Consider the following 23,818-nt stretch of genomic DNA (forward strand, 5'->3'; position numbering starts at 1 on the left):
AATCGTGAATAATCTAAAATCCGCTGGCGTAGGAAATGACATAAAATCCCGTGGTTTCACCGAGAATCTGGGTAACAGATTCCCGAATATTTCAAGAGGTCGACTATTCATCTTGCATTCGTATTCCAAGAGATATTCCATTGTGAGCGATTGTGAGACGAACAAAAAAATTATTGAGCTTCTGAAGTTAATGTTTCATACTAGTACAGTACAATTAGCATCAATTTGGAAGATAAGACAATAAAGACAAGTGGTGGAAGAAATACAAATAAAAAAAAAAAGAGATTCACCCTCATGACAGTTGGTAACCAACGGTTGGAAGCCAAGCGGCACTCTCTCTTGGTGCAAAGGGGGTAGCTATTTAGAGGCTTAGCACCTCGACGGGTGGTCTCGGCTCGCGCCACTCTCACCCTCACCTCCCTCACCTCCCTCACCAGATTTTCCATCTTTCCCTCTTTCTCCATCCCCTTGTTGTTGAGTTTGAAGCGAAAGGGGTTTTAGTGTATACGTGTTACCCCACCGTCTCCCCAGTATCCTCGGAACACACTACACACTCAGAGTGTGCTCTCGGCAACCACTGTGTCACCTTTATCACCTTTATCACCTGCTCCAAATTGCCACCATTTGGATGCTAAACCCCGGGGTCTCACCTACTGACGACTATTTGTAGGATTGCGAGAGAGTGCGGAAAATGGTGATGGAGAGAGGGGGGTGAATGGAGGGAAATGGCGAACTCTCCTCTGTTATACCGGCAATGGGAGTTGAGAGATCCGGTCGTGTGTGCCAGAGGCCTGTGCCACCACGGGAAACACCACCATCGGATTATCCCAGTGTTTTAGATGGAATTCAAAATCGACTTTTTTTTTACTCCATTTTGACGGGGCAAACAGTCAATTGGCTGATGGACGAGGTGGTGGAAGTAAGCATGTTATCAGCACTTGAACAATTTTTTTGAGTGATTCGATGGTGCGATTTTTGGCATTCGATATTGATTCGAGTTTTTATAGTTTGGAGGGGTAAATGATGATGGAGATTGTTCGCGTTCAGGGAGAACCTGAAAAATGATCTGTATCGGAAAACAATTGGAACATTACCACCTGTATACCGTTACGAACCGTGCGCCAGCAAGGATAATTTCCGGGCGAGTGTTCGTGGGAGACGTAGGGTTAATTAGGGAGCCCTAATGACCTTTTACACCTCTCGACTCAATCAATAACTACCCTCGTATCGTCACACTATAGGGGTGAATTTTATTTCACAGCTGGATTTTTGGACTTTGACGGATTCGGTCTTCTCACGTATTAAATACTTGAGTTTCTTTAATGAATACCCAGCCAAGCTGGCAATATATAAAATTGAGTGAAAAGTTGGAGGCGGAGGATGTTGCAAGGCTAGGTATTTTTTATTTTTATTTTTTTTTGTCAACTTTTCAAGGCGTGGATTTTCCAAGCAGCGATATCTCTCGTTTTCCTCTTGGGGTGGACTCTTCGGCCCGTGAAATTGAACGGCACGATTTTGTGCCGATAAACGTGTCAACCCTTACCGCCGACGAAATGCCGAGAAAATTTTTCCTTCCTCCTTAAAGCTCGATACATTCACAAAGAAATCGGAATACATTTTTTGCATAATAGAAAATATCGAGAGCATTTTGCACTATCCATTGAGATGAGGAAAAAAAATAAATAAAGTTGGATTAAATTTTGAAATGATTATTTTGCCTGTCACAAATCGGATCAGTCTCGTTGGGCTTTTGATATTCGAATGAAGTTGACATCAAAGAAATCGTTTTGATGAAATATTCTCGGCTCAAAAGCATATTTTTAGAAAATTCTTTTTGCGAAAAAAGTTGAATTTTGTTGGTCTGAGAATATTCAAAAGGATAAAGGGAGCGATGGTGTAAATGAGAAGAATATGCGAGACGTGCGGCAATGACATTCATATATATATATACATATATAAAGAACGGGTGTTGGAAAGAGGAGTGGACCAGTTAATCTAGTCACCTATTTGAATATAAATTCGAGTGCAGGCGAACGCGCGTGGCAAAGAGAACGATGGCTTTTCGGCCCTTGAATAAATCACTCCGGGACGTCTATTGAAACCTCTTTTTCCATGTACAACAATGACGTTAATGGTATTTTCTTTTTTTTTTGCCAAAATTATTCCTCAAATTTGCTAAATATTTTTCATGGCAAGTATAAATGGGTGAAAAATCGTTGCGACTGATTGAAAGCGCATAGGGGGTCGTCACGTCACTTCCGGATCGAGTTGCAGAGAACGAGAGTTGAATAAGAAGCCATCTCACCATCTAGTCGATACCCACAGTAACGCTCGTGGCGTCTTGAAGACATTTTGGTTTTTGTATTTTATTTTTTATGTCGGTGAGATGGGGGTGGGAGAGACACGTCGATCCCACCGGGGAACGGAAACTTCCTCGGTGGAGGAGATACACTCGCCTTCCGGTGGGTTGAGCTGAGAAACAGGGGATGCAAAATATATTTTTCAACCTCTTTTGCTCCACCATCCAAAAGCAAACCTCCCTCTGGAGTAACATATTTCGTTTCTACGACAGACTGAAAATGTTGATGCTCCTCCGTTCAATTTAGTGGTGGAATTTTTTTTTTTAGACGGAGCTTGAAAATGAATATTTATTGAAAATCGATGGGTTGTCCCTGAATAATTGATAGTGAATCCTGCGAATACGTTCAACTTGCCCGTGAGTTATTGGATTGTGACTCCTTGAATTTTTTTCTCTTCGAGAAGAGCATGTGGTGGAGGTATAGAATTTATTTGGACACTTGTGGGACGGATTGAGAAATATTTTTAGCCATTGCACACTCATTTCATATGATAATTGCCGGTAATAACCAATTGCGAATAATTATGAGTGGAAGGTGCAAAAAAAATAGAGCATCTCTGGCCAATTTTTTCCACCATTATTTTCATCCCCGAGTTTTTATGCCTTCCGAATACCACCACTCCCCCTAATTTCACACCGACACTTCTCAGGTAATCCTATTTCCACCTCGTGAAACTAAAACTCGTGGAAAAAAAAAAGAAGTACCATCTCTCAAATAAAAATAAAAATGTATGAAAATAGTAAGAGAAAGCGGGGAAAGAAATGAGAAATAAAAGGAGGTCAAAGGCTGACTCCTCTCAACTTCTTTTCTCGGCTTAGACGGGCTCAGACTGATTTTCTTCGAGGATACCCAAGTATAGAGGATGAGCGAAAAAATTTCTTCCCTCCTTTTCTCTTTTTTAAACAAGAAAATCCCACGCGCCACGGCATCCAGTGCCTTTCCCTCTCACCCATTGTCTGAATCCATCTCTCTTCCCAGGAAAGCGTGTGCTTGTGCCTGGCGAGTGTGAAAGTTTTATTCCTCCATTGGGCAAATACCCACTGGGATAAAAGTAGCCTAAAGCGAGAAATGTACAGTCTTTCGCAAAAAAAAAAAATCGCTTGTACGTATCCACTAGGTTCTCCAGTTTATTCCAGCAAACTCGCGCGGTTTTGCCTCTTCAATTATAAATTATTTAGTTGAGAACAACGCACCAATCAATTCATTAAAACTTAATGATATCTAAAATTTTTTTGTCTTTTATTCGCGAGGAGCTTTAAAAGTGTGTGTGAGATAAGCGCATTAGTTAATTAAGGAAAAAGTTGAATTTTCGAAAAATAGAGCAAAACAATTAGTTGATCGAAAAATTATAGATTAGTCCCCGGGTCAATTGTTAAAAAAGAAGTGTTTTAGTCGGGTCTTGCTAATTAATTCGATGAATTCGACTAATTTTAAATGAAGTAAATGGAATTATCGGACAAGCAACTATTTCCATCTTGTTCATGGTTCTCCAGTCCCTCCTGATCCCACCCATGGTTCACCAATTTTATCTATTTTCAGTTTCTCTATTTTTTACCCGGAATTAATCCCCATTCCTTCCACCGCAACAATACACCACTGTCCTCATCAAGATAAAACGTTTTTATCATGGACTGTACTGAAACCCAATTTAGTCCAGTGGTCGACTAATCCCTGCACTCCCCCCTATCACCTGAGGTAGTATACCATCAGCCGATAGATCGTCCAGTATTTTCTCGAGGACTCTGCTATCACCTTTTCACTATTCAAATCCTATTTTCAGAGTATGACTATTTTAGCTCCATCGATGTGTAAAAATAATAGTCAGCAAATGATTAAATTCACTCATTCAATGTTTGGTTACGGTTGTATTTCAGGTATCATTAAATTCGGAATTGATCATGTGGAGGAAAATTGAATTTCTGATTCATGCACGAGGTATCTCATATATTCATTGATGAAAACCGTCTCTTGGTAAATGAAGAATCCAATAATAAACACCAATCCACCAGATTCGTCATAAAAACTTCATAAAGTCATACTGCTTCGATTTTTTTTTAGAATTCCTGAACAATAATTTAATTATTCGATATTTTACATAATAAAGATTGATTTTGTGGATGGGGTTGATGTCAGAATAATTTTTCTATGTCAATTTGCTAAAAATTAGCAGAGATATTGAGCTGTGAGCAATTGTGAGGGGATTTTCGAGTGGTTGGTATGTTGTTTGCAGCCATGGCTGCTGCAAGACTTATTGGATATTGAGATAAATAAATGAAAATTTAGACACTGCCAAAGCTTTCAGGCATCGTTTGAAGATTTAATTATGTATGAAAATAATTGAGACGTCCGGAGTGTCTGTCTTGGGTGGTTCTATCCGGTTATGCACCCCGTAGGCGATTTTACCACCAACATAGTTCACGAAACACTCTGGGAAATAGTTTTGAGGGGTGAGTACTGGGGGAGCTAGGTTATACAACAATTTTGTTCAGCCAGTATTTTACCGTACGGATGCCGACGACGTTCCCCTGTCGTATTCGTGCTCTTCTTCTCCAGCTTCGTACAGCTTTCCCACCTCTCCACTTCCTTCAGCATAACGAGGACTCACAAGTGAAAATGCCTTGTCTATTGCATCCTACTCTTGCAACACGATATTCACGGAATTTCTATCCTTTTTCATCTTTCTCTTCATCTCTCAACCCAAACTGGAATTTGAGCGCTTTATTATGCCAGCACGCGCGTCTTCCACTCTCCCATGACCCTTTCATCACCTTCTGCAATTCACTCAAGTCATCGTTCCGGTGGCTCAGTAAATATTCGTAAATGTTTATCGGCTCTTTTCCTACCCCCAATGGCATTTATACACAACTTTTCCTGAGAAACTTCATTTGCTCCATTATTTTAACATCTTCTGTGAGCTGAAAAGCTTCCAGTGCTAGATTTTACTAATTAGAAACGTTAATGATTCCCTGAAAATTCTGTCATTCTTCGTGATGAAGAAGTTGGTGAATTTATAAATCTATTCATACGGCAATTCCAATTTATTCTCTCATTTTTGTCACGTTGAACGGACACCCCAGGATCCTCTTTCGTCTTTTCTCTATTGAGACTTTAGGGTTGAAGTACTAGGAACTGGTATTATTTTATTTTTTAATTTTTTTTTTCAACCAACCACCACCCTCCAGCTACTCGCACCCCTTTCTGCAGCCTCCAATAGGTTTTCCCTCTCCCTCAATTCCTTTTTCTTCTTCTTCTTCTTCTTTACCTTCTCATTCCAAAGTTTCGACACCAGCGTCTCTTTTCATTTCGTACCACGACAAAGGACCGGTGCACACGGGAAAAGAGGGCGGGGAAAGCCAGGAGGCTGGAGGCCAAGGCGTAATCTAAAGTTCGAACCAACCGATCAAGTATGGAACTTGTTTGAGAAAACCAACGAACTGGTCTACCAATTCCCGCCTTTTCTTCGTGCCTTTTGAAAAGGAAGGAGGGAATCGAAATAATATTTTCACTACGTGTTGAAACGACGCGACAATTTCACTTGAATTTTTTATATCGAATGGGGAGGGAGGGAAAAATGGATTGTCAAGAGAAATCTTGGCGCAATATTCTCGAATATGTTGACAACTCGAATACACCATTTCTACGATAAATCTCGCTTCTGAGCGATTGTGAGCGGTTGTGAGCGGTTGTGAATGATTATGAGCCAATTATCAAAATATCAAAATTGGAGTTTCATTCACAGGATTTTTCTCTTGGAAAACTTCCGAGTTCATTGGGCCATGGGATTCTAGAGATTTCCCATCACATTATTTAATTGACAATCCATTTTACTCCATTAGTTGACAAAATATTGTCAACACAAGTTTTCTCCTTTTAAAAGACACTCAATTATTATTTTTTTCCTTCAATATCGTGAAAATTCACCTGTCCATCCACTTGAACTCACTTTCATAAGCAAAGTAACGAATAATTCTCTCGGAAAAGTTTTTCCTCCCACTCCCGTTCGCCAGTCTATTTTTCCCCCTTTTTTACTTCATAATAATATCGTTATCGTAGTCTTGAAATTCCTCGGGGTCTTACTTACTCAGATAGTTGTTGCATCGTCATACTGGGATTCCCCAGTACCCGCCCCCTCCCTCATTCTCCCCCTGCGCCCTCCAGAATGTCCGGAATTTATCGCTGAGTTCTAAGAATTAACGGTATGAGAAAGAAATAATAAATTGTGAGAAAAGTAGTGAACATTTTTTCTCGATGAAGAATTTCAATTGTTACAAAACACCATGAAAATAAAAAAATGCGTTAAAGCAAAGAAAAAATTTTAATAGCAGATGTAAATGAAAACATTCCGAATGGAGTTACAAAACAGATAGTAATTTTTCTAATTTCCCCTTTGTCCGGGCTAATTACATTGTTTTCCATTCTCCCCATCTTATTTACGGTTCTTTTTCTTTTTCTCTCACTCTCTCTCTCTCTCTCCCCCTCTCTCTTCGTGAACATAATAATATCACTGTACCGTTAACGAGTAGTTAGAGGCGGGTCAGTGGTAGAAATTAACCGTTGTTTCGCGAACCCTTAGATTAACCCTTATCGCACTCGACCCAGTTGGCTGTGTCCCCCTCCCTTCCCTTTTCACTCATCCCATCACCTCCTTCTATCTTCCGTTGGATTACCTGTCGCTCGGTAACATCCCGTAGAAATCCCGTGGCTCACGGATATCCTTTGGAGATATACCCACCCTCTCCAACGACAGGATACCAAGCAAATGGCCTGGTCTTTCACGACAAATGCTCTGTCTTTTCTTCACAATCGATTGATTAAGAGTACAGATAATTCACCGACTAATTAACATCCTGATAACGATTATCCGCTCAACACGTTCATAATTAATCAATACTCCATTGATTCAATAGCACGTTGACTCACTTACACTTTATAAAGTCGAATGCGATTGTTGTGATTCTGGTGATTAAAAAATGCAACAGTTTAATCTGAAAAATGTGATAGGAATGTACGAGACTTTGGTAGCACAGAGTTAAACGACGACAAGGTGAATTGGTCATGGTAGGAATGGCGGGAGAGTTAACCTCGTTGGGGGTTAGCCCCGTAGGGTGATTCGATTTACCTGGTATAGAGAGAGAGAGAGAGAGAGAGAGAGGGATGAGGTGAGGGGGAGAGGGGCTAAGTGTAGGGGGCATGGTAGCCAGCAATATGTAATCCACTTTAGTCCTCTGCACTCTGCTTCCACCAGTTCGACCTCTCTCCTGTGTCCATCCATATATATATTCGCGGAGATAGTTTGAGTCAGTGCGCGTGGTCGACAGTCAATTGATGCTCGAGTAATAGCACCAGTGGTACCTTTGGTCTTCTCAAGTACACCAATTGAGTGAGTAATAACTGGTGAATTCCTTCGATACAATACTCGGTAACGAACCAACAATTTTCCATATTTCAAGAGATTAAGTCAGAGTTGCTCACAATTGCTCATAAATTACTCATAAATTACTCATAAATTACTCATAAATTACTGGGGCAAATTTTAATCAGGAATACAGTGTCTCCTACACTCGAGAGTATTTCCGGAAACACCGGAGACAGATTTCACTATTTAAATAATTTATAAATTAACGTCCGAGTCACTCACACTAGCTCACAGAGGACTCACTATTTCTTTCGCTCGCTCTAGTCAACTATTTTCGTGTGATTTATGTATCGGATTGTCAGAGGCATATCTCAGGTGAGATACAACTAATGATTCATTGGGCTCTATGAATGAGGTTGACTGATGAATTTTCAGTATCTGAGAAATCACTCGAGACAGTGGACACATGAGTGGTTGAATGGTGATGACGATTGTGATGTCGATATGGAAATCAATGAGAAATTTAAAAAATGATGAAAAATTTGATATTCATTGTATGGATGGGGGAGAACGATGTGACAATTCGAAGACTAGGCGAACTAGCATTGGGGGATGATTTGATGGGGCTTAGAACGATGCTTCCACGAAAACGCATTCTCGTTGGTGTCCCGAGGCACGTATACCTGTGGGGCGTGACGTAACTGACTAACAACGCGGTAACACGCTCGAGTAATCCGTTTCTACTATCGCATCGCAACTCCAACTGTCCTTTGGACCTTTCTAACCCTCTATTCCCTACCATTTTCTCCTTGCTGAAGCTTATTACACGGGCTTCTACTTCTACCAAAACTCGATTTGAGTACACAATGCCATTTCAGGAATGGTAATTCAGTTCGCTGTCGTTTGAACTAATTTGTTTAACCAAATTGTTGAATTTTATTAAATTTCATCACCGGCTCTCAATACTATATAATAGTATATATCAATCCGATGAGCATTCATGTGCTACATTGGTGCATTAATATCAATCCCTAAATTCAATCCCTTTGAATTCACCAACCGACTCACGCGTCAAATTGACAAAACGATGCATGAAAAATTTCATTAATCGACACAAATCACCGTGAAATATCAATCGACATGTCAAAATATTCATTGCACTGTAAATTTTCCTATCAAACATTTTAACTGGCCACTTTCTCACTCAGCTCGTACTCATACATCTCTGCATCTCATAAAGATATGATTTTTCCTTTTGAGAGAAATGTGAAAAACCCTCGCTCACTCATTTATATATTCTGTAACGAAATTCCAGGGAGTGCTCATCTTTTGGTACACCGTACCGTACACCATATACGCTCAGGTACTGAGGGAAAACAGGGCAAGGGAGGGGGAGGGGGAAGGGTACCTACTACAACCTGGGGCAAATGCGAATCTCACGTGCGCTCACACGGTATTTACGTTGAAGCATCAGCATATTAAATTGCACGGCGTTAAAGCAAACCCCCTCGTATCTACCCCACTCTTTGACCCCCTCACCACATAACCCTCCCACCCCCTTTCCACCTCATACTACAGTGTAGGTGGGATCCTGCGAGAGGTCTAGGGGTGTGTAGATGCACCGAAATGGCGGAAAGCTTTTACGCAATATTAAATTTCCACCGGTCCGTCTACCTATCTTGGGCTATTTATGAATATCCTTCTTTTGGAATGTATATATATATATATTATAAATATTTTTTTTTCTCAAAAGAGAACGAGTAATTTGAGGGATGGAAAACGCTCTTAGAATTTATTCTACCCGATTGACGGTATTACGATGCCCCTGAGACATTTCACTCGTAAGAGTAAAATCTGAAATGCCCCATATGTATATTTCAAATTTTGGATGTATTTTCTTTTTTTCGCTTTAAATTAATATATGATTTGGGGGAGTGGGAGTTTTTGATGGAGGAAAATTGGATTGGGAGTTTTTTATTTTTTTTTTTTTTGGAAGATTCGGAATTCCATTTCTAATGACGTCTCAGGATTTTGCACTGTATGATAATCCTCAAACTATCAGCGACAAGTTTTACCCCCTTTCATCTCACCCCGCCGAACAGTGTATCATGCGTAACTATCGCATCTGCATAAGCATACGTGCCGTCGAGCACGTGTATATTCACTCGAGTATATGCGGATATACAGAATCTGACGGTAACTTTGTGACTCTACGTCTCGTGTCACGCGAGTTATTAAAGTTTCTCAAACCCCTCGACTGGTGCGTCACCGCTACCAAAACCCCTTCTACTTAGTTCGATGAAGGCACCCCTCACACTGCCATTTCCATCGAAAATAGACACTTCTCTCCATCTCATTCTGTCATTTCAATGTCAAAAATAGTACGTGACCCTTCCTACCGAATGACTTCTTCCTGAATCTGACAATTTTCTATCCGATGCGCGTCCCTCACCAAGACCTGAATACACAGAGGGTTCTTTGACTTCTTTTGCCCTCTAACGACCGTATCATTATCACAACCGGTGAGAATTCTCAATCTTTCTATCTCTCTCTCTCTCACTACCCACTGTTTGCTATTTCACCTTAACGATTCCCTCAATTAGGGATTAATCAACGGAGTGATAGTGTCGCGCCAGGTGTCAGCGCTCCACGGAGGTAAAAAAAAAATCACGGAACCGAGGGAGAAAATTACCCACGTGGGGCTAGAAAATGACGTTCAATTGATAAAATTTTGAAAGGTTTAAATTACAATATAAAAATTAAATCCTCAAAATTCATCATTAACTACATGATGGCAATTGCCATTCGTTTGAATTTCATAATTTTTCCTTCAAGCCGGGAAATTTTTGAAAGAAAAAAAAAAGTGACAAATTGACGTTGAAAAAAAAAACTCACTCAACCCTAAAAACTCAAACGGAATGACAAATTTTCTCGCTGTCTGAATGAGAGAAACGAAAAGGACTGTCTATGTGTGGAGTAGAAAGAGAGAAAAAAGTAGTAAGGGGGTAGAAAAAAAAAATGGTAGAAAAAAAAAAAGTTGGCGTCGCCAAGTCTCGCTTGTGCACTCGGCAGTTGCTTTTTATTTACCCCATTTCCTCTTTTGTTTACTCGAGGGCTCTCGACGCCGCTTCCGAAGGCGGATCATCCCTTTCTGACTCCCCCTTGTCTCGGTTATAGGATTCTTCCATCGTTTTTCTGTTCAGCTGTTTCATGATTGAGATTTTTGATAAAAAAAAAAAACACACACACACATACACCAACCCCCATAGCACTCGAGTAAATAACCTGATTTATTAATTCAACTACACGAAACGACGGGGGAATAAAAATTGATGGATTCGCTTTGAAAAACACCTCAGAGAATTCAATAAAAAAAAATTATTCAATTGAATTAACCGGTGGATAAATTCGATATAAGATTTCTGGAAAGCTACCGAAGTTGAACTTTAACCCACCGAATGAAATCACCAGAGTTGCAGGTTTCTTGGATTTAACCCTCGGGCTTCTACCCACATACGGGTAAAAGACGAGTCGCCTTTCGTAAAATTAACGGAAAAGAGGTAGATGGATGGACTGGAGAGAGTGGTCGCCAGTAAACGAGTTCTGGAGAGTGGCTTCGAGAAGAAAAACTAAAATAAAAAATGAAGAAGAGGGAGAAAAAAAATAAATAAACTTGGGTAAATAAAAAAAGGGGTGAAAGTGAATGTGTGGGGGATACATGGGTATGGGAACGAGTGGCCAAATGTAATTTGAAGAAGGGGAAAAGCGAGTGGAGGCCTCGGGGCCAACGAGCAGAAAAGGAGAGGCGAGAAATGTACAGTGGGCAAGTGGTTGGTTTTTACGATTCAACCCGCATAGAGTCTCATCCCTCTACCTCTACTATCGTATTGTGGAGTCGTCTTATTTGACTTTCTCAAACCGTCTCGGGGTGGCATCCACAACCGGCCATTTCTATTCCACTGTCCATCCGGTTCCAATGAAAAATCCAAAAGTATACCGATGCCAGCCGAATTTTTGCCCATTCTCAATTCATCGGGCAATCACTTTATTATGATAGGCTATACAAATATTTTAATCTTAATATTAATTAATGTAATGTGAATTAATTCAATTGCGAGACGGGCGCGGAGTGATGAATAGGTTTAAAAAATTATGAAAATAATTTAGAGACGCGGGTATCAAAATAGTCATCCGACCTCATTGCACTCGACCTCAAAATTAGACAGCAAACGGCCACGGGTTTACCACTGGCCGCAGATCTATATACGAAAGACCCTTTCCCTCCTCTCAAAATGCAGCCCAGGAACATTATGAAATTATCGTGCTTTTACATCGCCTTGTGGACCCATTACGGTATGCCATAATTAGTTAGAATGTATTACACTGTCTCCCTCGGAATTCAACAAAATGAGAGAGAAGAAAAATATTTTATCGTGATAATTGAATCTTTGAGTCTATGCACTGGCGAAAATTCCTGGAAATTTCATTTACAAAGTCATATAAATTTCGAATTTTACAAGGGATGGATCCACTAAATTCGTGATTAAGCGAGATAAAAAACTGATTAATAAAGTGAAAATTCTGCACAGGGGGGTGATTTTCCAGCTCATCCCATTAAATCCTCCCAAACCTTGACTACGGATTTTCCTCGTTTAACCGTCGAAAAAAGAAAATTTCTTGTTGCAATTGTCGCAACAAAAGAATCAATCTTTTTTTTTATCGCACAATGAAAGAAACTCAATGTCGAGTTTACATTTGTACGGGTGCAAAAAAAAAAGGAGGAGGGGGGGAGTGAGACGAGTCCTCTTGGCAAATTGTTATTCTCGTTAAAGCGAATCGATACGAAACGCGTTTTCCAGAGACTGCACCTCTATGGTAAACCTCGAGCACTCTTCGCCCTCGTCGGCAACGAAAAAAAAAAAAAATCTACAAATGGCGGGTAAAAAAATCTCGTTCTCCCCTTTCCCACCCTCGGCGGCACACATGAGCAACTGAGGAATAGAAATCAAAGAAAAATAGACGAGTGAATGTAAATAAGGGAGGAGGTTCGGACTATCAATTTTTTTCTCAGTGAAAAATTTATCGTAAAATTTATATTGAAAATATTCCCTAATCCCATCCTATCCGGTGGTTTCCATAGTGAATTACCATAGCTATATTATTTTATAAAATTTTTCAGATGTGTGTGGGTGGGAAAATTTCAGGAAAAAATCTGTGCTTGGAGACATTTGGGAATGTGGATGCTGAATAAATATTTAAAACACTCGGAATAACACAGAGCAAACCACAAATTGGTTACCAACGATTGTGCATTGCTGAGAGTTCGTGCGTTTGTTTAAAACGATAGTCGTTTCCAATCGACTGGAAAATGTCAGTTCGTTCGAGCGTGATTGCACGGCTTTTGTCCTCTCACACGTGTTGTTTAGCTGTCCAAATTCCACGATCTTTGTTATTCTTTCACTCTAATCCCACCTGTACTCCCGATACATCGAATTGTGAGATTAAATCAATTGGAAATAAAAATCAAAAGCACTGAAGCGATAAAAAGTTGAAAAAATTCACGACAAAATCAAAAGAAAAGCCTCTCAGTTGCTAAAATAACTCATCATTTTCCCACCGATATTTGAGAGTAACAACCGGAGGAGTTAGATGTGAATTTTTTTCAATTATTTAATTAAATTTGAGGAAAGAAATCAATATATGAATGATTCGTTGAATTTAGCTCTCCGGATGGAATAAATTATAATATCACGAATTCATAATTTACCCTTATTCAATCATTCCGTGAATTTATGATTAAGTAATTAAATAATCCATCGCAATGGTTTCCTGTACACAAAATGGAAGTCTCGTGGAAGATAACTTGCACTCGGAATATCATGTGAATTTTTCATCATGAAAGCTTCAATTTTATTTCCTCTGACAACCTTCACTAACTCCTGAAATCTTTGTCATTTTTAAAGCTCAAGAAAATGTTATTTTGACGGATATTTAAATTTCCGATGAAAGTTTTAATTCTCCCACTCTTGCAGAAAAAATAATATGAAATGCTCATGATTTAAATAATAGATTGAGAACCGCGGAGAATAATTACCTGAATTTCCAGTATTGTCACGGTTTTTAATAAAAATGAACACCCAATATTTTGACATCATCAATATGCATTTTCTAAGTGATTCCCTGTTACAAATTTTTTCCAGTGATTTTCCCTTTGTTCTCCGCCCATAATGTCGTGCATACATGAATTCGTTATGAGGCCACTTGGACGTTGTTTTCCTGGAGATCTATGAACCCGAGGACGGTTTTAAAAGTAAGGTTGCAAATTGCCAAGGGGTCATTACACACGAGTAGTCCCACCCCCTCCGCACTCAGGGGAGATTTTACGGGGAAGTAATTGAAAATTTTCATTTATTTTCTACTCTTTGTCCGCGTGGCAGAAACAATACAATTACTTCAATTAGAAATTTGCAACAACTATTTTTCTCTGTGCGTTATCTCAATTGGCAGGTAATTCAAATGAACTCTTCAAGTGGAACAACTTTAATCCAATATTTTTATCAATAATTTTACTTGGAATAAATTCATTGATTTTTCTATTTTAATATGAAAATTATTAGAATATTCTGGAAAATAATTAAATTGTGTAGCAAAATGGGTAAATTGACGTGTGTGAAATGGATATACTCGGGAGAAATAATTTCTTTCATGATTGTATGGAGTTATTGAGGGGGTAGAACCACAGATATTCAAAAAATGATGATCTCTATGCCACAAATGTCAATTTGCGGAACTGGTACGAACGTTCCACTGGCCGATGCGGCTGACCGGATATTCACCGCCTGCGACACTACTACTGCGACCCACATACCCTCACAAACCCCTATCCCTAACCCTACTTCATTACAGTCTGTAATTGCGTTAAATTAGAAAACTTTTCTCACATCAGAAGTAAAGAGGGTGGGAAAAAAAAAACAGTTGGAATCAAATCGAGGGTTTTTGCAGCGCCCTCGAGGCAAGAGCAAAACTCTTCAATTATCCCTCGATAGTTCCCAATGGCATTACACCCGACAATTATTCCATTTTCATTTATCATCTATTCAGAAGGAGAAGAAATATTGACAAATATTCCCTGCTGACAGTTTCTAGGAGAAATCACTTTTTCCCCCATTACTCGGAGAAATTTGGAGGGGAAAATAGCGACGGGGGAGCGACAAAAAAAAGGTAGAAAATGAGAGAGAACAATAAAATTAACGACAAGTTTGATTTCTCGGGACGATTACACGGCGAGTGAAATTCGCAAGAGTCTCAAGACCCCCTTGATTACAGTAATTTAGCCTTCGGTCGTGCACTTGACCACGTCGAGAATGGTATGCGGGTAATTTGAGCTAAAAAAAGGGGGAAAAAGCAAATTGAGACTGAAGGGGAAAAGGTGAAATGAAGTAACGAGGGTAATAGTCGTGTGTTTGTATTACTGGAGAATGGAAATGTGAAACGATTGAGGTTTTTCGTGGAATAGTGGAGAGAGAGAGGAGTGCCACGTGCATGTTTGACCCACTTTAGGGGCAATTTGTGTTTTCCTATTACTCGACGAATTTTCGGAATTCCGTGAAAACAAACACATTTCCCGAATTACGTTTTTACTCTCATCAATGACAGACATTCAAGGCTGAAAGATTGAAATTTTTCATTAATTTTCCCGTGAAGAATTTGAGAGGGAGAATGGAATTAACAGAATTTCCAGAGAGCCGCGAGACATTTGATGAATGCGTTGACAATCGCTGACAATGTTATATCTGTGTGAATTAGCATACCAAATGGATGGATGATGTTTGAAAATCTTGGTAGTAGTACCACTGAAATTTTTCCGAGATGTGCTATCCATTTGGTCTATTCGAATGCCTGAAAATGGCATTTTTACCTCCGGAAAATGGCAACGAAAAAGGATATTCTGAGTATGCACGACGAAATAATCAGGCTTTCAGCAATGCAGTCGAGAATTCAGTTGAGAAACTCCATTCTCAAACAGTGGCACATATGGAAGACTGTATGGCAGCCGTTGAACGTTGTTCCGGTATGTAGTACTCGGTGAACAGTCTGGCCACACTGATGCGGTCTTCACCGTGTGTCCCCGAGCCATAGAGATTCCAAGGATGGGTCAAACCCTCCATCGATCCCCACCCCCTCGATCCACCCTAACATAAACCTTCCGCGTCTTCATGTATCACCAAATTATTGAATTATCTACTTTATTGTTCAAGCTGGCGACCCTAAATTTAATATTCGATGCATTTCTCACTGCTGTTCACTCTATTTCAAGATTATAATTCAATAATCATCAACTATCAATGTTATTGGCATGAAGAATATCTATGTCAGTATCTACGGCTCTCGCGAGATTTGAATAAGACATTTTTCTCGATCTCAAGTGAGACTCAGATCAATAATCAATTTTCATCGATTATTGAAATACACGGGAGTATCGTGGAACCATCAGGATTTGTGGGTTTTACTCAATTGTTAATGTAATCGGAATTGTTTTAATATCAGAAATACGAGAGTGTAGATTAAAGTTGGCGCGTGCCAGGGGATGTAGAAATTTTCTATCTCTCTCAACTCGGCGTATGCGCATAGACACCGGCCCGGACCGAGATAACACGAGAAATCCCCGTGCATAAATATTTCCCGTGTAAACATAAAAATGACATAAATATTTAAACGCTGGTAGTTTAAACGAAAAAATAATGAAAACATGTGGATAAATATTTCATTATGATTTACAGAGTCGAGAGCGAGCTGGGAGGAGTGGTGGACGTATGACGGCATTTCCGGTGAGTAAATTATACGGATATGTATAGGTTTGGAGATAAATACTAAATTCAGGACTCAGTTCATGGTGAATTTGACTGCTGGGATTGTAATACTCTTTTTTTTTTCATGAGCTTTTCTGATTTTTCCGACTATTCACTTTTTCAACTTTTCGTCTCGACACTAATGAGACTTGATGAGTTTAGCTCGGTGATAGGATCACCTTGTAATTACCCGCTGGTGTAAAGAAACTCATTAAAATCTAGAAGTGATAGCAGACATTGTCTAATCGGCCAAATTGGATAATCACAGAAATTCGAAAAATTCTCATTTGTTTCGCCACTGCTATTTGAGGTGAAAATAAACTCTACTTTTACCCATTAACTCCACCAATTACTTCAATTTAATACAATAATTTTTTGGTGGATTGTTAAAAAAATTCCCATATTGAAAATTCCCTCAAATTTATCCCCGAAAAAAGAACAACTTGTTCTATGCAAAAGTCCCCATATAAATATTATGTTTCACTTTTTTTCTTCGTTTATTTTTTTTTTCTTTCTACAGGGGCAGAGGTCGACACAGTTAATTTCATGGCTCGGTACGAATTTTTATCGCCCGCTTTACGAACACCCGGTACAGAGAGAAAAGAGGGGGGCACTGGCAAACTTATTACCGGATTCGACATCACCCCTTGTAAAACAAAAAAAAAAAGACGGGAAAAAAGACGAGGGTGGGTGGGGGAATTTTTAGGGTTGAGGAAGTTTCATATCGTGGGCAGATGGTCCATACCTTCTCTCTATGTTTTACAACCAATAACCTTCACTGAATTTTCATTTTAGAGTGTATCAAATATATTTACTCGCGTGAAATTTCCCTGGAGAACACATTCATCCTATTTTCCATTTATTTTAATCGAGAATTTTCTTTCTCAAGCATCACCACATGAGAACTGTCAACACTTGGTGGAGAGACGGAGGGAGAAGGGGAAGGAATAATTAACATGTTGATTATTCATGACGAGCTCATCAACCCGTTGGGGGTTAATCAATACGTCGCGATGATAATCACGTTGAAAAATAATCAACATGTTGATTATTAAAAATAAAAAACAGGCTGATGTGTAATTCATCAACAGTTTGAGGCATAATACCACTCGTCTCTTAAACCCTTCCCTCATCCACCGTAAAATATAATTACGTGATCCTATCAGACTCGTAAAGCCATTAAGCAACAGGGTATCAGCACTGCCAGTACCTCCACTCCTTCACGTGGATTCACTCTCGGTAGGTGGTGGGTGCGCACTGTGTGTCGCATTAATTTAGTTGTAAAATATTCCAGAGTCCGGATGGTGAGGGTTATCCGGTTCGGAGAGCTTCTTGTATAACGAGTCAGTGTATATATGCCAGTCCCGAGGAACAGTTAAAGGACACCGGGTATATGTAGTGGATAAAGGGGTAAGGGGAATTGACGAAGAGAGGGAGATTAAATGAAATTATTTAAATGCTGTAATTTAACATCCTGGCGTGGTCCACTGTCGCCTCTCTTCTGTTCCCTCAGGTGTTGAACATGCATGTATGCATAGAGTATGCTTTTTCCTAAAAAAAAAAAAAACTCAGTCTTGGGTGGGGTATGCATTAATTTTACCGTGTAAACACAATTTCCGGTGGAAGTATATTTTTTTATTAATAAATACCCCTTCATCTTCGTCTTCAATACCTTTCTATTTCGATGGCCTTCTAATGGAATTATTCCTCCAAAAATTAATTCAATTAGAACTAATCGGACTAATCAACCTCTTCCTCCTCCCCCTCCCGCTGCCCATTAAAAAAAATTCTGTGTCTCTTGAATTCAAACAATAATCCCCCCATAGTATTCGATACGAGTTCTATCGACAAAGTGGTGCGTTACTCGTGAAAAGGATTTCAAAATAATTAATCGTAACGCGTTAATGACGAGGGCTTTACTGAGCAATATGTGTACATGAATGAGGCTACTGTACCCCCCGCTTCTTCTCCACACCAACCATTCCCCGAAACATAGCCTAGCAGAATGATGCAGAGCTCATCTGGAATGCATTTCGCTCGGTTGAATTCGTCGATTGTCCAGTCGACAATATATTGTCGTATTAACAGAATTAAAAAAAAAAAAATTATACTGAAATTGTGGGGAGAGGGAAATGGTCCAATCGAATTTGGAAATGCAATTCGATGTTACTCGCTGGTGGATCACCTTGTTATCGGCTACGATAACGATAACCCAACCCCTTCATGACCACCCCACCATCCCACCACCTCCCCTTCGCCCCCTCCCCCTCGCCGTGCGCTTCATTTTCCCTGGGATTCACGCGTACTGTGTTGAGGATTTACACGTTTCCCCTGTAAATTCGTTAATTAACTAAGGTAATTGCTTCTGTATAGAGTGGATTCGGGGTGAGTGGTGAAAGAGGATGGAAAATTTACTGGATTTCAAACACGCGTCAGTTGAATGGTACTTTCCAATAAATGAACAGTTGTTGAATTTTTTAGGGGTGAAAATATTAATTCGCGGAGAGACATACCATTTTTTAATCAACCGATGATGAATTCTCTCTTCTAGTGTCAATCGACGTATTGATTCGGATCGTATAAATGAATTAATGAGGCTGCACGTAACATCGGGAAAATGTAGGGAAATTTTTATGAGGGTGAGAATTTCTCACATTTTTTTATTCTCAACTCGGATTTTTTTAGAATGAATCGTCGAATTGGTAATGAGATTGACGATTACTAAATGATGGGGCAGATCTAATCATAGATTTGCCTGGGATTGCATTGAAATAAAAACCACGAAAATTAGTTCTCTTGGAGGAGTTATTGAGGAGCGATGGGAATGATTGAATGTATATAACCGTTGGGTCGATTCCCAAGAGGCGTTAAACGGGCTGAGGATTAGTGTCGAGAACAATGATCGTCGCTCGACGTCGTTAAGGCTGTCGAGAAGCTTCGAATTAATTATCGTTGTCCAATTAATCAGGCGTCGTCAGATAGAGATAGGCAATCGTGAGGATAGGGATGGGTTTAGTATAAACCAATGTTGGCATTCACGGTGCCATCAGACACCCAAGATATTTCGATAACCCTCACCAATAATACACATTTATCGGTTGATCCAAATATATCGACAATGTCATATTGCTGAATGTAATGAGGACTATTTTACCCGTGGGAGAATTCACCATTTTTTTTTCTTCCCAACGGAAAAATAATATTTCTCAAATTTCCACACCATTTTCGTCTCATAAAAATTTATACTGGCACGTTGTTATAACGACGAACAAATCGAAAGAAGAGGCTGAAAAAAAAGTAATAATAATAATAAAAAAAATATAGGGAATGGTGGAGAGGAAATATCTAGCTGTGACAAAAGATCTGATGGCGCGCGCACTCGGGTCAGCTGCAGGAAGGTATGAAAAACAACAGAGTCCAGAGGAGGGGGTGGGGTAAAAGTAAAATAAAAAAAGGAGGAGAAAGTAAAAAAAATAAAAAAAAAAGTGTTTGGGTCCCGCCGAAGGGGTTTGTGCTCGTTAATGACACGCCACGAACGAAATATATATCTCATCTCTCTTTTTTACCCCTCCCCCCTCTCTTTCCTCGTAACCCCCCTTTCCCCCTCGCCAATGTGTACCGGTGACAAAAGTTTTTCCGTTGGTGCACTTGAAACTCGCACGATCGGTTTATTGCGATATCTTCTCACCCGTAAAAAATAAATGACAAAGAAGAAGTGGATTTTTATTTTCCTTTTTCATCTCTCAACGCCTCTCCTCCTTCTCCCCCTCCACCCACCAATTCAGATATATTTGAACGAGTATTTGGGTGAGGGGTTAATTAGTGAGACTATTTTTAAAATAAATCGTTGATTCAATATTGGTGTGAAAAAAAAAAGTAATTGTCGAGTTATTATTTTTCAAATTACGGACAATTGAATTTTTTACGTAGGCATTTTGTTTTATTGATGAGTTGAAAATTAATTGTGATGGAGATGTTGATTATCGGTATTTGAGAGTGGAAATTTCATCGATACACCGATGATTCCCCTGTGGGACCCAATTACACTGCCATAATTTTTTTTTTTCATTTTTAACTCATTCAAGATTGCGATGAGTGTTGGATGGAAATAGCAAAATTCTCGATAAATGATGTGAAAGAGAGAGGGAAAAAATCCAACCATTGTAACGGATAATCAAAGAGAAAAATTCCAGCCGGGAAAAACAATGAAACCCTATAGTTATCTTGATGAACGTATCGATAACCCTGAGAAAAAAAGAGTAGAAAAAATCTGGGGTATTGAGAGTTATTTGACCGGACAATAGTTCCTCCACTTCTCTCTGTTGTTGAAATAAAAAAAAAAAATTTAAAAAAGCCCTTACTCTTTCCCTCTAACCCTCGGGGACACTGGGACGGCTCGGGCTTGATTGGAGAAACAGTGAAATGTATTCATGTATGCATATGAATTCAGGACGGTAGTAGGCCGAGGTACAGCCATGGTTTTCCACTCTATATATATACTTGTGCCATCCACATACCAACAGACGTCTGGGCAAAACCCATATCCGTTCCGGAAAAAACATCTTAATTGGACTTGCCTACTCATTTTTTTTTTATTGATATTTTATATAATATTCATGACATCCACTCATCTCTCCTCCCTATACCTTTTTTCTTCCCCAAATTTTAACTTTCACGAAAAATCAAATTAGACTTGGAGAATAACTCTCAATCTTATTATTCATCAAATTGGCAAAAGTTTAAATTGAAATTGCCATTTTTTAATAATATTTATTAATATTGTGATAGCCTGTCTGGTTATTGTGTTTTTTTTTTTAAATAGAATGAACTTGGATAACGGATAATTATTTAACCGGATGGTAATGGAGTGTAGAAACACTCGATCACTTTGCTAATTGCAGTATGATTGTTCCCAGTGCTTTCCACAAGTTTCAATAATAGGCTTGTTATCCCTAGCGCCTTCGAACGCTCACGAGTCAGGCAATACCTGTCAGATATGGTGCTTAATGGTTAGTTTGCCATCCCTCCTTCCCACCCCTGTCTGATAACAAAGTAATCACAATTCATCCAACCCCTCTCCATTACACTCGATTGAAACTAACATTAGTAGAGAAAGAATTGTCAATACTTCGATGACTTTTCCATTCAACGCACGCGAGAAAACATTCCCTATAAAAAAAAAATTATTTTTTGCTATATAAAAAAATTGGTTTTTCTAATTTACTCCCTTTTTTTACTCATTGCACTTTTATTTGTCTTTTTTTTTATTATTAGGGAATTAGGAAATTGTTAAATTGATGATAATGCATTTTTTGATGCCTTGAAATGACTTGGACGAATGAGACGCAACTCTCAAGAGGTGTGGCGTTGTTTGATAAATGCAATTGTAATGTATGCAAGTTATTACGGTATGTGTGCACGCGAAATGTAATTAAAAATTACCAAAGCGATAAACCGAGTTGGTTGGGTGTCTACGTATACTCGAGCTAACCAGTTTCTATTAATACGTGTTTTTGACCCACTCACACACCTCATCCAACATCAGAGAAGAGGTGATTTCACAATGAGCGTAATGATATGCGAGCGTTTAATTACGACCATTCTCTCAGCGTTAACGGAATTTTCGGTGGGTAACTGGTTTGAAATCACGCCGAGGGCTTGATTAATTTTGACCTTCTGCCGATATTATTTTACTCGCGCTGTGTTGACATGCAAATGAGTATTCAATTCAAATGTTCGATTGAAATGTAAAAATCCCCTCATTTCAATGGTAAATCACGACGAGGTGGAAATTTCAAGAATTTATTCACCCATCACTTGTCACACTGTGAGAGAAATTTCAACTGAGACTGCCATGGAACTTGTTTTATTAATTATTTCGACAGAAATAATCCAAAAATTATTTTTTCATTAACAATATCCAGTTGATGAATTCTCTGATCTGTCAATCTTCATAAAATAACAAAAATAAAAATTTGATATAATAATAAAATGATTCGAAATTAATAATTGAGTTGTCACGACATTTCCTTCAATTTTTTTTTATCCATTACCACTCAGATATGCATATCAATATAAATTGTTGAAAATAAACGGCAGTGTGAAATACGGCAAAAGTCGACAAACTTTTTCCACCGTCATTCATAAAAAATGAGGGGAGACGGGTGGAGGGAAAAAATTTGAAATTTTAGTAATTCCAAACTTTTTTACTCCGAGTAAAAAGAATTTTTGATCTCGGTATATGGACCTCTGGGACTTGTGTTGGGGGATTTTTCCTTTATATATTTTTATCTTTTATTTTTCCGAGTTTTCCTCGGCCACCGACACTCCCACCCTCTCAATTCCCACGTCCGATTCTCATCATTTTGCTCTCTCGCCTCCCACTGTCGACTCCTCTGAGAAATTTAACTTTTCTCCTGTCAAATGGAATCGATATCGCATCGCGGAGAAAAGAGTACGAATGAAAGTATATTCTTAATGAGTTTCTTTTCCTCTTGGTTGTTTTCACTGAACCATGGTGCTGGTGATGAAGAGATATTAGCGAGTTGATGATAAAAAAAAAAAAATAACGAGATTAAATAGTTGGTTCATTACCGTTGATTGACGGTTCGTTACGACCGACAATCCCCTTTCTTTTTATCAACACTATTTGATAATTGGAAATTATCGCACGTCAAGTATTTTAACAGCCCGATAAATAATGAATTTTTATCGGCTGATCGGTTGCAAGTGTTAATGATTATTCTTGTGGCTTTTATGGTTTCAGGTCCTTCATTCTGGGGTCTTATAAATCCACAATGGTCACTATGTAGCAAAGGTAGACGCCAGAGTCCCATAAACATTGAGCCAGACAAGTTACTATTCGATCCTCACTTGAGACCGGTTCAGGTGGACAAGCACAAGGTAATATATCAATTCCTCCACTTATATCTCTTGCCCATTCTTTTTTTCTTTTTGTTTTCCTCGGTTTTCCGTTAGGCCTGTATCTGATAACCGATGGAGTCCATCGGGAATTAAGGGAAAAACTCAACCAAAAAACCGGGGAAAAAAAGTTTAATTCTAGTTTGGCCTTTGGAAAAGTTGATAAGATCACTTGAGGCAAGGGGATGAGGGAGGAAAAAAGGGAGAGAGAAGAAAACAAAAATACGAGTGTATGGAAGTTTTGCGGATGACAAATCTGGGATAAGGGTATTTATTTTCTGATCCTCGAGGTTTCAGGGAGGGGGTGGCCAATCCCGAGGGATGGGGCAGAC

General features: G+C 39.1%; 1 protein-coding gene across 1 annotated transcript in view; it reads left to right on the top strand.

Moving 5' to 3' along the window:
- CARPA (Carbonic anhydrase-related protein A) overlaps window positions 1–23,818 on the top strand; it is a gene marked incomplete in the record, with an annotated part of 46,527 nt that overhangs the window by 7,073 nt on the left and 15,636 nt on the right. The window contains 2 exon segments of the mRNA XM_011313871.1: window positions 16,497–16,544; window positions 23,332–23,468. Coding sequence (XP_011312173.1) covers window positions 16,497–16,544; window positions 23,332–23,468 — 185 coding nt within the window.

Source organism: Fopius arisanus, unplaced genomic scaffold, assembly GCF_000806365.1.
Source record: "Fopius arisanus strain USDA-PBARC FA_bdor unplaced genomic scaffold, ASM80636v1 scaffold00134, whole genome shotgun sequence".
In the NCBI taxonomy this organism is placed as follows: Eukaryota; Metazoa; Arthropoda; class Insecta; order Hymenoptera; family Braconidae; genus Fopius; species Fopius arisanus.